Here is a 17,099-nt window from a genome sequence, read left to right on the forward strand (position 1 = left end):
CAACAATAAAAAATAACAGATTTGAAAGTCATGAGAATATTCCTGAAGTTTTTAGTGGGTCGACTGAGGTGGGATTCTTCACTTTATTTTTCTGTGATGCGCATGCATTGCTTGGACTCAGGTTAATACGTCCCCTCGAGTCTAATGGAGTGTCAAACACAATGAAACTCGTCCTCAAAGTAGAAAATCTATCAGCAACAAGGGACTTAACGAAGATATCAGCCAATTGGTCTTTGCAACTGCAAAAGGACATTTGAAGAGTCTTGGCAGCTATCCTGTCTCGTACGAAATGAAAGTCTATATCTATGTGTTTAGTACGTGAGTGATAGACAGGATTAGCAGTAAGGTATGTTGCTCCCAAGTTGTCACACCATAAAATTGGTGGATGAGAAAGAGAGAAGCCAACTTCTTTGATCAAAGTTTGTAACCAAATCAGTTCAGCAGTGGTATTGGCTAGAGATTTATACTTGGCCTCAGTGCTTGATCTTTCTATTGTGTGCTGTTTTCGAGAGCTCCATGATATTAGGTGATGACCCCGAAAAATGCAAAAGCCTTTAGTAGAGCGTCTATCATCTGGACAACCAGCCCAGTCGGCATCCAAGTAGGCATTAAGAGTAAAACCAGATTGTTTTGCAAAGAATAGACCATGATTGATAGAAAATTTAAGTATCTCAAAATTCTTTTCACTGCAGTCCAATGAGTGACTTTAGGATCATGCATAAATTGAAAAACCTTATTAACAACGAAGGAAATGTTAGGTCTAGTTAATGACAGGTATTGGAGACTTCCAACAACACTTCAAAATAATGTGGAATTGTCAAAAGATGGGGAATCAAACTTTGAAAGCTTAGTAGAAGCAGACACAGGAGAGGAGATAGGATTAACATCAATCATATTTGTTTTTCTAAGGATATCAGAAATGTATTTCCTTTGTGAAAGCAACATTCCATTAGGCATATAATCGAGTTCCAATCCAATAAAATATGAAAGGCATCCTAAGTCTTTAACTGGAAAGGCTTGGCTTAGATCATAAAGAAAATTATCAATGGAAATAGATGAGGATGAAGTAATTACCATGTCATCAACGTAGACTAATGTAAACATGCAGAAATCTTCTGTTTGAAAAATAAACAAAAAGGGGTCCCCTTTGGAGGCTGAGAAGCTGTAGCTAAGAAACCAAGAGCTTAACTCTGAAAACTAGGCACGAGGGGCCTATTTTTGGCCATTGATGACCTTGTGGAGCTTACATACATAATCTGGGTGTTCGGGATCAACAAAACCAGGAGGCTATTGCATAAAAAACAGCTTCATTGAGCCATCCATGAAGAAAGGCATTTTGTATGTCTATTTGCCTTAGGGACCAATTTTGAGCAATAATGGAGAGTACTAACCGAATGGTGGTGGGCTTGACGACATGGCTGAATGTTTCTATGTAATCAACTCTGGGCTGTTGGTGGAAACCCTTGGCAACCAGCCTAGCTTTCCTCCTTTCAATTGAGCCATCTGAATGTAATTTGGTTCTAAACACCCACCTGCAACCAACAAGATTCGAGGCATGTGTAGGGGAACAAGAGTCCAGGTTTGGATTTGAACAAGGTCATTATATTCTCTGGTCATAGCTTCTCGCCATTTTGAAAATTTGGAGGCTAGGGTAAACGAGGAAGGTTCATCGGGTACGATTGTAGTGGAAATGAGGTATCTGCGAGGTGGATAGGGAATGATCTCATTAGTGAGAACACAAGGACATGAGGAGTAGTCCGAGATCGTGTGATGATCTGTGATCTGGAGGGAATTAAACATGGTGAAGGTTGAGAGGCAGGGGAGGGATTGATCGAAATGGAAGGGGAATATAGGTGTGTCAATGAAGAAGAAGTAGAAGAGGAAGAAAAATAAATGATTGGCTGATTGAACGGAGCTGGGCTGATTGGAGTTACTTGTAAAGAAGACGGGCCAGACGAATTAACGAGTAGTGGGCTAGGTGAGTTGGAATGTAAGAGATTGGATGAATTTGAAGAGGGTGGGTCTAATATGGAAGCAAGGAAGCATGGTAGTGAGACAATGGGGGTGTTGGGTTGAGAATGAGTAGAAGTGGGCATAGGTTTTTTGTGTGGAAAATTGTGTTTAGCAAAAAAGACATCTCTTGAGATGTAAAGTCAATTGGTTTTAAGATCAAGACATTTGTAACCTTTGTGGGAAGAACCATACCCAAGAAATAGACACGAAGTAAACTGAAAATTCAATTGTGATGGTTGTAGGGTCATAAATTCGGCCAACATTCACAGCCAAAAATTTTTAAAAATGAATAATTTGGTGGTTTGTGATGAACCATGAAATATGGAGATTTGTTGCGAAGGACTGGTGTGGGAAGCAAGTTGATTAAGTATGTAACAGTTTCAAAAGCATCATCCCAAAAAGAGAGGGGAAGAGAAGCCTGGGCTAGAAGAGTGAGCCTAATTTTTACAATATGTCGGTATTTGCGTTCAATAAGCCTACTTTGTTGATGGGTGTGAGGACATGAAAATCGATTAGTGATGCCAAGATTTTTACAAAGTGATATGAGAGGACAAAATTCACCTCCATCATCAGTTTGTAGAGAGATGATTTTAGTGTTAAAAGACCTTTCAGCAAAATTAGTGAATGAGGTGAAAACTTATAAAACATCAGATTTATATTTGAGAGGGAATATCCAAGAAAATCTAGTGAAGTGATCAACAATAGACAAATGTATTTAAATCCATTTCTTGACATAAGAGGAGTTGGGCCCTATACATCAGCCCAAATTAACTCTAAAGGCCTTTTAGTACTAATGCAACTTGAAGAAAAAGGCAACTATCGTGCCTTTGCTAATGGACAATCATGACATGTAAAATTAGAGACTGTGGAGAAATAAGACAAATGGTTGGAGCGCAATATTCTAGAGACCAAATCAAGAGAAGGATGACCAAGTCTTCTGTGCCATTGATTAAGAGTGGTTCGTTCACCAAAAGAAGTTGTTAGGAGGGAGGAGAACAGATGGAAAGGAAACTGGTAGAGTCCATCAAGGGTTGGACCACTGATGAGGAGCCTCCAATTTGCTTTGTTCTTAACCACGAAATGATTAGAATGAAATTCAAAAAAACAAGAATTATCAATACAAAATTGAGAAACCGAGACAAGATTTTTTGTAATAACAGGTACATGAAGTAAATTATAAAGACGAAAGGAAGAAAGATTAGAGATGAGGGAGGAATTACCGATGTTATTGATGGTTAACCCAGTCTCATTGCCAACTCGAATTTGTTCAATTCCATAATACGAATCCAATGAGAGGTTGAGTTGGGACAGATCATGGGTGATATGGTTGGTGGCTGTTGAATCAGGTTACCAGGTGGAATCGGGTATGGTAAAGGGAGAGGTGTAGTTGGCCGAGAAGGAGCATGGTGGTTCATATTGGTAACCATGGTCAAATCGATACTGGCATTAGAGAGCAGTATGACCTGGTTTAAAACAGATTTGGCAGATAGGTCAATTTGGGTTTGAGTTGCTTGGGAAGGGTTGGGAAGAGGAAGAACGACCACGGTTGTTGAAGGATAGAGTTTGGCCACAGCCATACATGTTGCCACGATAAGAGCCTCTACCTCGTTGGTCACGTGGATTTCCAGTGCTCAAATTAGCAGATGGTGCAAAGGAAGTGGGAGATCTAGTGATGCGAGAGATGTGAGACATTATGCTTTCATGAATAAGCAGGAGATGATAAAGTTCATGGGAGGTAATTGGCTTAGTTCTTGTTGTGAATGAGGTAACAAATTGCTCATAAGAGGGTCCAAGACCATTGAGAAGATAGGTCACAAATTCTTTATCATAAAATGGATTACCAGTTGCTGCAAGGGTGTCGGCTAACATCCTAACTTTACTGAAAAATTCTAAAATGTGTTGCCCTATATAGAAGAAAAAAGGAATCAAAGGTGGTTGCAATAGTTGTAAAAAATAACAGCGGTGAATCCAAGTAATGCATCACAGAAAAATATAGTGAAGAATTCCACCTCACTATAATTAATGGCAATTACGATAGGAAGCAAGGCTATAATATATAATGTGATCAAGCAAATCGAAAAGCAATTCGGTGTAGATAAATGATGTATTCTATATATTGACTTGATAATAAAATAATTCAATATAAAACAATTGTATTAGTGAGATTCATTCCTTGAAACCGCGTTAATTAAGCTCGTGCTTCCCTTATGGGTTGGACCATGCTATAAGGGCAACTACAATAGTAAGTAAGGCTATAAGGTGAAACGAATCCAAAAAGATTGCTTTACTACAATTTATTCCTTGCAACTCGAGCATATGTAATATTCTAAATTGCTAGTGATCGAAAATTTGCATGCTTGCCATGATGAATATGCACCCGAACACTCATGTACACATCGCACCCCCACACATTGAGAATTGGTTTCTCCAAATCATTGGATTCATTCTCTCACCCAAGACTTTTGTGTAAGATTTTTCGTGGTATTAATGGCGCATATGATATATGAGGTCTGTAACTAGAGCTAGGTTGTAACAAAGTAGTCTTAGGAAAATTTAAGGTTGTTCACCCAAATTCAAATCAAGGTACCCAACTATACCTGAATCCACATTCGGGTTTGTTATGCGAACTAGGCACCCATACGAATTAATCCGATTATAATCTAAGCGGGCTGGTACCTAACATTACCCGATTATAAAAATCTGAGTATTCGTTCCAATTACTTGAGTTGTAATCGGATTTGTCAAAAAATTATTTTGTATAACCTTTTTTGAAAATCAAAATGATGTTGATATAATTATAAGTTGACTTTTTTTTAAAAAAAAATGTTAAACCGATTATAAGTACCAAGTATTCGTGTTATATAATTGTACATGTATCAGGGTAGGGACGGATATGAAATCCGAATACATCCCACCCAAATAAAACCTAGGCAAATATAGCTAGGTGATAAAAACTCTACCCGTTTGAATGAATTGAAGAATGAAAAGTGCCAACCCAAACTAGCTGGGTTTTGGGGTCACTTTGCAACCCTTTCCTCCAATCGAGTTGCAGTTGACAGCCTCATTTCAGTTAGAATAAGTACCCAGAACCCTATCTTTATAGTAGGTTCTTTAGTTTTCGCTCTCCAGAACTAGTACGCCCTTCTCTCTAAAGGGTCTTTGTGCCGAAAATGGCTTAAATTATACCACTTCGCTGGAAGAATAGTTTGGTATAATCACCAATATTTCAATCAAGATGAAATCGGTTAGTTTTAATCATCAGGATCTCAATCAAGATGAAATCATGATGAGAAATGGCCTCTATATATGTTTCGTGCTATGTAGATTTAATTGGAAGCCTCTGTCAATGAAAGATGTAATTGGAAGCCTTAGGATATTGGAGTACTCATTAGTAACAAGTCATTTTCATGAATGCCAAGTTAGCATGCAAATTCAAGACTTAAGGAAATCATGTAGGTACTTGGAAGGACTAAATTGTCCGAGAGTGTGGTGTTTATTGATCACTACTGATTCAATGTAACTGTCAAAGCTAGGATCTTTCGTCCTAGCCTGCCATATAAATTCAAGATGACATTATTATACTAACGTACCTGAATTTAGAAAGACACTTAACGTAAGTTAGGCTTGGTTTCCTTTTAAAATTAAAATTTTAAATTTTAAAAATTTTAAAAACCTCCTATCTTATTATTATAATTTTTTTAAATATTCACATAAAATAAAACAAAAAGTTTAATTTTTTAAATTTTAAAAAAATAATATTAAAAAATATATTATAATAATTTTTATTTAATATTTTTTAACTTTAATATCAATTCATAGCCTAATATCCCCACTTTTCCTCGTAGACCTTATCTCATGCATGTCTCTATCGATCTATCTTCACAAAGTCTTCCACTCTACAACCAATTCAGTGTATATAGCTAGGTAAACATGTTGGGCGACAGGATAACTTTGACGGATATTAATGTTGATTGATGGGGTTGGCCGCCGTGCCACAGCTGTTGAATTAAAGGATAGAATATAGAGTTCATGCTTTTTCAAGCCTACCTTTGGAGTGGCCAGCCGGTGATGAAATCAATGTTTGGTTAATATCGTTTTTCATCACGCTAATTAATTATTGTATGCAACCTTTTTTTAGAATATAATACTCTAATTGTTTTAGTAGAAAAATCTCATTTATTAATGTAGAGGAATCCAAATTCCACAACAAAATCAAAGCATTAATTCCAAGTTTTATTGAGAACAAATATGTCATAAATATAATATATTTTAAATAATTGTTCATTTTAAATGTGAAGGAAATACAAGTATATATGTCATGTTATATAACGACAAAAGTCTAAGATAATAAATTAAGATCTCGTCTGTTTTTAAAAAATATTTCATCTCATTTTATTATTATAATTTTTTAACTTTTAATATAAAATAAAATAAATAATTTAACTTTTTTAAATTTTAAAATAAAAATAATATTAAAAATATATTTTAATAATATTTTATTTAATTTTTTAATTTTAATCTTAATTTATCTCCTCTTATTTATAAAAATAAACCAGATATTACGAACAAACAAAAGATGTCTTCCTCTTTTATATACGTGTATATATACACACATACATATTATTGAACAAACATTAATTATTGGCTGCAAACCCTTTTATCAAGCTGGCTGAAAAGGCTGCATGGGATCAATGATCGAGTATATAAGCCTCTTAGTGGCATGTCGGATCTAAGTGACTATGTCACTTCTTTCACTTTTTCAATAAGAAAATATCTTATTTGTGCGCGCCCAGAATACGGCTTTTTTATTTTGCAGGGCGCTCTCTCTCTCTCGTTTCTTTAGAATAAGGGTACGTTTGATTATCAAATTCACTTCAACTCATTTTAATTTATCATTATAATTTTTTTAAATTTCAATACAAAATATAATAAATAATTCAATTTTTTTAAATTTTAAAATAATAATAATATTAAAAAATAATATTTTAATAATATTTTATCATCACAATTCAATTTAACTCAACTCACTTCAACATCCACACATATCCTAAATATGTACCAATCGAGTTAGGTCATCTTTCAAGATACAGAATGTAGACCCCATGATCAAAGGGAAGCTGGGAAAGGAACGAGCTCATGTGCACTACTGTCATCAACTTTTGGAACAACATTTCTTTAATTCTTTCTTGATAAAATCAAATGACAGTGCTCACTTTCTAATAAGGTATAACGATTAAGTGCTATGTATCATGTATATAAAAATTTTACCAAAATAAACTAATTTTAAAATGATTTAGTTTATGATCATACACATTAAGATTTAGTTTGGATCTTTAACTTCTCTCAACTCATCTTAACTTATCATTACAACTTTTTTAAATTTCAATATAAAATATAATAAACAATTCAACTTTTTCAAATTTTAAAATAATAATAATATTAAAAAATAATATTTTAACAATATTTTATAATCTTAACTCAACTCACTTTAACATCCAAACGCATCCTAAGATATATCTATCTAAATCTCCGTGGTAGAAATAGGCTCGCTGTCTAATCGAATTCATTTGTCCTTAAAAAATAACACTCATATTTCTATCGGTGATTTTGAAGAGAAGTGATATATTCACAAATAAATATAAAAAAAAATTAATTCACAAATTGATGTAGTTAAATGTGACGTGCTTGTAAAATTCAGTTTAAATTTTTTTATAAAATAAATTAAATGTATCATATTAAATTATATCAATTTATAAATTTATTTTTATAAAATTTCAGTACGTACGAAACATTTATCCGTTCCAAATGTACGAGCTAGCTGAGCCTGCTGGTCAAGTATTTAAAATCATTTTACAAATTATTCAGCTTGTTCATTTTAGTTTGTTTGACTTTTAGAAGGGAGATCTTAAATATGGGGAGATGCCATAATTTGGGTCGACCGTCGATCGACGGATGGTGCGAACTATGTAGGGATGAAAATCTTCCCGTTCTGGTCTGACGAGGTAATGCATGGCGGGGTCTACCTCTTGAGTAATGGACAGCCCGGCAGTCGATCCGCCATCCAGCAAAACAGTGCTTACGATCGAGATTATTATAACATAATCATGATCGATGATCCTTTAATAATTCTCATGACTAAATTAATATCTTGTCTAATATTGACAAGGACAGGCAGAGAGTGCTACATTTTACTCAGAAAAATATAATTAGTACGTAAAAGTCAGGTAATTATTTTAAAAAAAATAAACAAATAAGAAATTTATATAAAAAATAATATATTTTTTTAATAGTAATTTTTAATTTTTTTTTTAAAGTGACTATATAAAATTTACACACCTTATAATTATATATAATATTACTCGTTTTACTCAATATTAATTCATGCTAACCTTTGTTGTCCATACGTGCATCCTTACCATCCATATTATGGTCCTCTAGAAGCAAGGTGGGGAGATTTGATTATGACACCAACTGCCTCTTTGTTTTGTCAAATGAGATGAGTTGATATTTTAAAGTTAAAATTTAAATAAAATATTATTATAATATATATTTTTAATATTATTTTATTTTAAGATTTGAAAAAATTAAATTATTTATTTTATTAATTTTGTGTAAAAATTTAAAGAAATTATAATGATTAGATTGAGATGAATTGACAGTAATTTTAAAAATAAAGGAAATTTATTTAGTTGGATGGTAGCCGACATCACTATGGCTGGGTAAGCTAGCCATGCATTATCATGAGTATATGATCGATATCATGATCATGATCGATATTAAGCAGCATTTTTATGCCCCTTTTCATTTTCTAACTACGGAACTGTGATATCACTACTTATTTCAAAAGTTTAAATTGATTATAAGATATAATTTATATCCATAATGTACAGAAACTTCCTTGTATTTTATTACACTCATTCGTAAATTCATGAATATCTTGATTTGTTCTTCACTTTGGTAAAGAGAGAAAAAGTGAGAAGAAAAGGTGCGTGCATGCATGGTGATTCTTTATGCTACTTTGCATGTTTAATTATCACCATACAAACTGTCCTTTTTAGTGTCTTCCAAGTCTTGGTTAATATTTAGCTCAAAGTTGCATCAGATATCCATGAGCTATTACGATCATGTCCATTTTAAAAGCTCCTTTATGTATTTTAGGAAAAAAGACACAAAACCGCAGTTATTTATTGAGATAATAATTCTAACCGGCGTCGTCGGAACAACCTCCTTGATTTGAGCATCTCCAGACTCCAGCCAATGAGATCTTAACACATCAAAGAAATTAAATATATCCTGGTGTAATTTATGATCAGTTCAATTATTCTCCAGTTTTAGAGATCTAGTGGATTTACTGGAAAACCCCAATATTCTCAATGCTGTGCAAAATTTGATGGTGGTGGGTTTGTGACACGTGTACCAACCACACATGAGTGGTAGCCTTGTAGGGAATCTAGAGCACAGTGCAAAAGTCGCTCCAAGGCTTTCCCAGTTGAGAGAGAGGACTAGAACAAAAAACATGATTTTTCGAAAAAAACCATTTCATTGTCTCTATTGTTATAGAGACATTTACCTTTTTTGCACTCTTCTTCTTCTTCTTCTTCTTCTTCTTCTTCTTCAGGGTACCAGCTGATTGCATGGTAATATACATGAACTAAAGGAAAGAGGTAGAACTGGTCCTTAAATCATCCTAAAAATATGATTCTCTGTGCACCAGTTGCTCGTCATTTGATTTGATAAGCATCTAAAGCATATCATGTAAATCTCTGTAAGCTAGCAGTTAGCAGTCACTAGATTAAAGCTACGAATATGGAAAATTAAGAAAGTCTTTATCGTTCTGCTTTCACTTTATAAATCTCTCTCTCCACACTAGTACTATATATGCCCAGTAAACCCAAGAATTTGAGTCGGAGTCTCATCAAAATTTCACACATAAGGTGTAAGTTGAGCACCCAATACAACTTATTCAAACGATCAGAAGTTTTGGCAAAAGTATAGAAGCAACATGAGCATTGTGAGAAAAGTACGGAAATAACAAGGAATTATTATTCAGCAGAAATGCAGGTGGTGATACTTGAAGACAAACACCAAATCAGCAACGGAAGAAGGCAATGGAGTGGTTCAGAGACTGGATGATCCTTTGGGATGATATATGACAATATGATTATAAGCATCAAGAGTCAGAAAGTCATCCAGTATTGGGGCAGTGCATTGCCGGGTGAAAATCTTGCAAGCCTCCTTGTACATTCCTTTCTTAAACTTGTCTTTGCCAACCTCTCTCTCAATCCTAGCCATCTCCTCTTCCAGCACCCTTCCAAAGAGCTCCTTTGTCACTTTCACCCCAAGCCCATCTCCATTCAATTCCACTCCATATTTCAACCACTGCCAGTTCTGAACCCTGCTAATCTCAGCAGTTGCAGCATCTTCCATGAGGTTGTAAAGCGGCACTGACCCTGATCCAGTGAGCCATGCTGCCAAATACTGTATCCCAACTCGAGTATTGAGCCGAAGACCATCCATGGTGCGCACTCCTCTAGGCCTTTGCAAGAGGTCTTCTTCAGTTAAGGTGCCTGAGTCTTCGCGCTTCATGGTTTGGATCTGGTTAGGGGCAGAGCCCATGTTGTTGGTAAAGACTTCCATGCAAGCTGGGATCAGTCCAGGGTGGGCTGCCCAGGTTCCATCGTGCCCTGCCTTCACTTCTCTTAGCTTGTCCTTTTTCACCAGATCCAATGCTGCCTCATTTGCTGCTGGATCATCCCTAATAGGAATTTGAGCTGCCTGTTCAAGAAAATAAAAAAGCTATCAAAATTTACTGAGCTACAAATAGTCCCAAACTGATAAATAGCTACAAATAACAAGTATTATATATATATATATACATAATGATAAGAAGTGTTAGATTCACAAAGAAGTCTCACAAAAAAAAAAAAAAAAAAAACCTTACAAACTGATGTATGTAGATGTCATATCTAGATTAGTAAAAGAAGTTTCGCAATATGATGTATCAATGATCCATTTGACTGGGAGCTAAGGATTACATACCATGCCACCCATGGCATGGACACCACGCCTATGGCACGTCCTGATGAGGAGATCAGAATAGCTCCGCATGAAGTGTTGAGTCATGCCAACCTGAACTCTGTCTGGTAGCAGGCGATCCGGATGTGCTTGGAAGGTCTTGACATAGCTGAAGATGTAATCCCATCTTCCACAGTTCAAACCGACAGAGTGATCCCTTAGCTCATACAGAATTTCATCCATTTGAAAGACTGCTGGAAGTGTTTCGATTAGAACGGTGGCCCTGATGCTTCCTCTTTCTATCCCTGCCACCTTCTCTGCCCTCTCAAACACGCTGTTCCATATTTTCGCTTCCCTGCAATAAGAGGGAGCTTAATTTCACTCTTCCACAATTTGTCTGACTGTGCTTTTGGAGTAATTTTAAGAACAACAATGGCAAGCAATCAATTTTTTTCATCAACTTTTTACATACCTTGAATGCTCCATCTTAGGAAGATAAAAGAAAGGCCCAAACCCAGCACCCTGGGTGCGGCGGAATGCTGCATGATTGTGGTAAAAGTAGAGGCCAAAGTCCACAAGGCAACCAGTAACAGGTTCACCATCAATAAAGATGTGTGCCTCGGGCAAGTGCCAGCCTCGCGGGCGGACAAAGAGCTTGGCTATCTCATCATTCAGCTTGTAAACCCTGTTCCTGGCCTTGTCATGAAAGGTTATACTCCCATCCACAGCATCCTTCAAGTTTACCTGTCCTGTCATGAGGTTCTCCCAACTTGGTGACAGTGCATCTTCAAAATCGGCCTATGAAAATAAAAAACAAACCTTTATTCTCAGTTTCCATTCAGTAAACTAACAACAGATTTGATTACTATCTAAAGACAGAAACTTCGTACAATGATAAGGTTTTCTAGCTTTCTAGATTCCCTACTCAATTGTGTTAAAATATAATTAAATTGATATCACAGCATGCATATGAATCCTGAGTTCAAACCAGACTCTACTTAAAATATTTCATATATGCTTAGACAAATGGTGGTTTAGCACTATTAACATTCTCTTCTCGAGAGCAAATCGACAAACCAAGACATACTAACCATGAAGACTTTTGCACCAGAGTTGAGTGCATTGATGATCATTTTCCTTTCCACAGGTCCAGTAATCTCCACCCTCCTATCATCAACAGATGGTGGGACTGCAGCACACTTCCACTCACCTTCCCTTACGTTCCTTGTGGCAGGATCAAACCCCGGCACCGCCCCCTCATTGTACCTCGTCTTAGCTTCCCTCCGACACTCCACTGCATACTTGATATGGCTTCGGAACTCACGCTGCAAATCCGCAACAAACTGCAAAGCATCCTTTGTCAGGATCTTCGCAAACTCTTCATCATAACGTCCCCTGATGTCCACTCCTTCCGGCACGTCATATCCCGAAGCAATCTTCCTCGCCATGGGAGTGGAATTACCATATGTCCCCAAATCCATCATCTTCTGCGCTTTTCTCTCAACAAAATTGAACTTTCTTTTATTGGTGTGGAAATGCGAGAGGCTAGAGAAACGTATATATAGAGAGAGGGAAAGTTTCTTTTCTAATCGGTGCCCAAAAAACAGAGATGCGGATAGCTATGTCTAACGTTATCGTTATAGGATTTTAATTTTGGAGTGCAATGGCTTTATGCGCGTAATGATGATCATGGGTGACGCTATTATTCTGCATGGTGGGCGTGGAGGATAAGGGGATCGCTTCGAGTGTTGTGCCGGCCTCGGGAGATGCAGCAGCGATCGGTGAGTCACTGGCACTTTGCAATTTTCATTACAGACACGATCTGATTATTTTTGTGTCATGCTATTTGTGATGAAAACAAAAAAGATGGAAGCTTTTACACAGTAACAGTAGAGAAACGCTGCAAGTACGTTTTTCTCATAACTTCATTGATCAACAAGCGGCCTCTATAAAGGCTAATACATAACTGATAATAACATGAAAATAGGCACTACCCAACATCTAAAAATAGACTCCTATTGATTAGGTAAACACAAATAAGCTCACTGATAATCCTAAAGACTAGGACAACTCTAAACGTGCAAATTGCTAATTTCTTCAACAATCACTCCCTTAAACTATGTTCCAGACATAAAATTCAGTTTAATAAGAGACAAACTTTGAAGCGTCATCCCTCAAATTGAATCATTTGAAGTGCAAACACCAATAGCTTCCTGAGCTTCTGAAATGTAGGAAATTTGAGAGGCTTAATTAGAATGTTAGCAATCTAGTTTTCACTTCTGCAATAAATGAGATTAATGACTCCATCATTTGTGAGATCCCTCAAGAAATGATACTTCACATCTATATGTTTACTTTGATCATGTAGAACAAGATTTTTTTAAAGCTTTAATGCTGAACTTTTATCGTAATAAATCTGAGTAGGCCCATCCTCCTTGCAATGCAACTCTTTAAGAATTTTCATTAGCCAAATAGCTTGACAAGCACAAGCTGTTGTAGCAACAAATTCAGCTTCAATGCATGATAATGTGACAATAGGTTGCTTCTTTGATGACCATGAAATAGCTCATGTCCCTATCATGAAAACTAGGGATGTAACTGATCTGGTCCGATCCAGTTTTGGACAAAATTTAGAACCAAATCAGTATGCACCAATTTTGTATTTTTCAAAACTGATTACGCACCGGTTACTCTCTTAAACCGGTACCTCTGATTTTACCAGTTTTCGGTCCGGTTTGATCCGGTTTTAATAATTTGCAAATTTATCATAAAAGATATGTTTAAAAAAAACTACTTTAAAAAATCTGTTTTATTAAAAATCTATTATCATTTACAAAAATCTGCTTTATAAAAAAATCTGCAATGTCAAAAAAAATCTGCTATAAAAAAATTACTATAAAACAAAATGTTATACAAAAAATCTGCAATAAAAGGAAAATTATTTATGATGTTAATTGCTAATTGCTAATTTGTTACTAACTTAAGAGTGTGTCAATGTACTAATACTATATGTTATATATTATGGAATATATATTATACAATAATACATTGATACTAAATTATTGCTAATACTATATACTATACTAATAGTGATATTAATATTATTTATAGTTATAATGATATTAATACTAACATATTAAGTTAACTATACTATTATACATATATTATACTATAACTCTTATAATATACTAATATATACCACCATTATACTATTATGGTGTTCTTTTTATTTTTTTATTTTATTTTTATTTTTTATAAAGCAAGAATTTGAAAAAAATGAACTAAGGTAATGTCACAAGTATCAGACAATGATGAAGAAGAAGATGCACAATATCCAATCAGATTATCTCCATTGCAACAATCCGTATTATCACTAGCTCAACAGGCCCAATGATGTATCTTAGGTATGACGTATCCCAAATAATATGTAAATTAGTATATATATAATTAATAATAGCTTAAAAGTTGTAAAAGGCAATATAACCAGCCATATGCATGAGAACAAGTAGTACATGCGATATAACCGACTATATGCATGAATAAGTATAAGAGATAAAAAAGATATATAATAAAATCAACTTCATTGAAGACATATTACTTACAGAGAGATTAATTCTCAGGAGGGTTTGAAGCAGAAGACATAAATGAATGAAGGTTTATAAAAAATAGATTTTAGAAAGTGAGGAGGATTAAAGAAAGGTAGGTTTGGACGAGAGAAGATGAGGCTTCAAATGAAAGTTTCTGAATACTTTCCTTTACTATATGTTTACATTATGGAATATATATTATATATTATATAATAATACATTGATACCAAATTATTATTAATACTATATACTATACTAATAGTGATATTAATAATAATAATAATAATAATAATATATGGTCATAGTGATAATTATATAATATCTTATATATAATTATAATATCTATAATTATATATAATTATACTTTATATTATCATATATATTATATAATATAAAAAATATTATATATAATATTAAAAAAATAATTTAAATATATATTATAGTGAACTGGTCCGGTCCGGTCCTAAAAATCATAAAACTCCAGATCGGTTCCGGCCGATTTTTACATTTTAGAAACCAGTTCCGGACTGGACTGATCCAAAACCGAACCGGTTCCACCGGTTCAGGCCAGTACGGTCCAATTTTTCGGTTAAAATTTACACTCCTAATGAAAACATATCTAGATGTGCTTTTTCGATCATCTGATTCTCCTCCATAATCATTATCCGTAAAGCCAAACAAATTTGACTTTTCTCCCTTCTTGTAGAACAATCCAAACTCCTTAGTACCTTGCAAGTATCGAAAAATTCATTTTGTTGGCAAGAGATGAATTTCTGTAGGACACTCCATGTACCTATTGATCACACTTACAACATGCATGATATCAGGTCTTGTTGCTGTCAAATACATTAAACTCCCCATTATCTGTTTGTAAAGAGTGTCATTAACCTTCTTTCTTCCATTATCTTTGTTTAGCTTCAAATCAAACTCAGATGGTGTATTTACATGATTATAATCCTTCATTTGAAACCTGTCCAAGATTTCTCGCACATACTTCTTTTAAGAAATAAAATTGTAGCAGAGGACTGCACCAATTTAATGCCAAGGAAGTAATGCATCATACCAAAATCAGACATCTCAAATTCAGCCGTCATGGATTTCTTTAAACTTTCAAACATGATTGTATTATTTTCAGTGTAGATTAAATCATCTACATATAAGCAAACAATGAGTATTTTCCCTCAATCTTCAATCTTTATGAAAAGTGTAAGTTCATAAAGACATTTTTGAAATCATTTCTTCAAAAAATAAGTTTCTATACGATTACACCAAGCCTGTGGAGTTTGTTTTAATCCATATAGAGCATTTTTTTAACTTATACACACTTTATGCTCATTGCCAAGTTTCACATAATTAGGAGGTTGATTGATAAATTCATCTTTTTTCAAATCTCCATGGAGGAAAGCTGATGTCATGTCCAACTGGAAGATAAGCCGTGAGTTTTGAGTTGCCAATGCAATCACCAATCTGATTGTGTCATGCCTTGCAACCGGAGTAAAGACTTCTTTATAATTAACACTAAACTCCTGCTTGTAGCCCTTAGCCACCAAGCGTACCATGTGCTTGTCAACTTCACCATTCTACTTTAGCTTTGTCTTGTAAACCCACTTTACACAAATTGTTTTCTACCCTTTTGAAAGATCACATAGCTCCCCAAGTATCATTTCTTTTGATGGCTATAATTTCAGCATTCATAGCGTTTCTCCATTTTGATTCTTGGACAACCACTTCGAAAGTGGTAGGATCACATATTGAAAATAGAGCAAAGTGTGTAAGTGGGTCATTACCTTGGTCAACTCTAATTAGCTCATAATTAGTCATCCATGCTGGTCTTCTTCGAACACGTTGAGGCATTTGTGATTTAGTTGCAATTGGGCTTTGATAAGCTATTGGAACATTTTGAGTGGCTTCTTGTTCTTGCTCATTCTCCATACGCTGCTGCCCTTTCTCATCATCATCATCAAAATTTGTTGGAACATTTTATTTAACACCATTTTCATTCCATGACCAGGTTCCTTTTTCATCAATTTGTGTATCACTCTAGTACAAGATTTGAGGGTAGATTTGGGCAAATGTTATCAAAATTAATCGTTATCAAACTTAATCTCAGCAAGAAGTGTGAAACTCGAGTTATACCATCACCTATGATGGAATGCTCTAATGAAGATGTCAGGTCTTTAAAATGGGATGTTAAAATATATCTTATATTGAAGATAAGAATACCGTAAATGAAATCCAACATTCTTTTAAGATATATTTCTTTTAATCTTTTATAATATAAATAAAATTGCAACCTTTTGAAATATAGACTCAAACATAATTTGAGTTTTTTTAAGAGTAATATTACTCATCATCTTTTCATTATTTTATAATGTGATATTAAATGATTGAGATTATTTATTATATTTCACTTGTAGACATATCATTTAATGTCGTATTAAGAGATATTGAAAAGATGATGATAAAAAAGATTTTTCATTTTCT

At 34.6% G+C, this 17,099-nt stretch overlaps 1 protein-coding gene across 1 annotated transcript; it reads right to left on the reverse strand.

Moving 5' to 3' along the window:
- Positions 1-9,921: 9,921 nt before the first annotated feature.
- LOC121235241 (malate synthase, glyoxysomal) lies at positions 9,922-12,946 on the reverse strand. The gene is made up of 4 exons (XM_041131564.1): positions 12,120-12,946; positions 11,501-11,826; positions 11,053-11,383; positions 9,922-10,788 (listed from the first exon to the last, which is right to left on the reverse strand). Exons 1-4 carry the CDS (start codon positions 12,510-12,512, stop codon positions 10,132-10,134), a joined length of 1,707 nt encoding a protein of 568 aa, XP_040987498.1. The 5' UTR covers positions 12,513-12,946; the 3' UTR covers positions 9,922-10,131.
- Between the last annotated feature and the right edge of the window lie 4,153 nt (positions 12,947-17,099).

Source organism: Juglans microcarpa x Juglans regia, chromosome 6D, assembly GCF_004785595.1.
Source record: "Juglans microcarpa x Juglans regia isolate MS1-56 chromosome 6D, Jm3101_v1.0, whole genome shotgun sequence".
Taxonomy (NCBI): domain Eukaryota; kingdom Viridiplantae; phylum Streptophyta; class Magnoliopsida; order Fagales; family Juglandaceae; genus Juglans; species Juglans microcarpa x Juglans regia.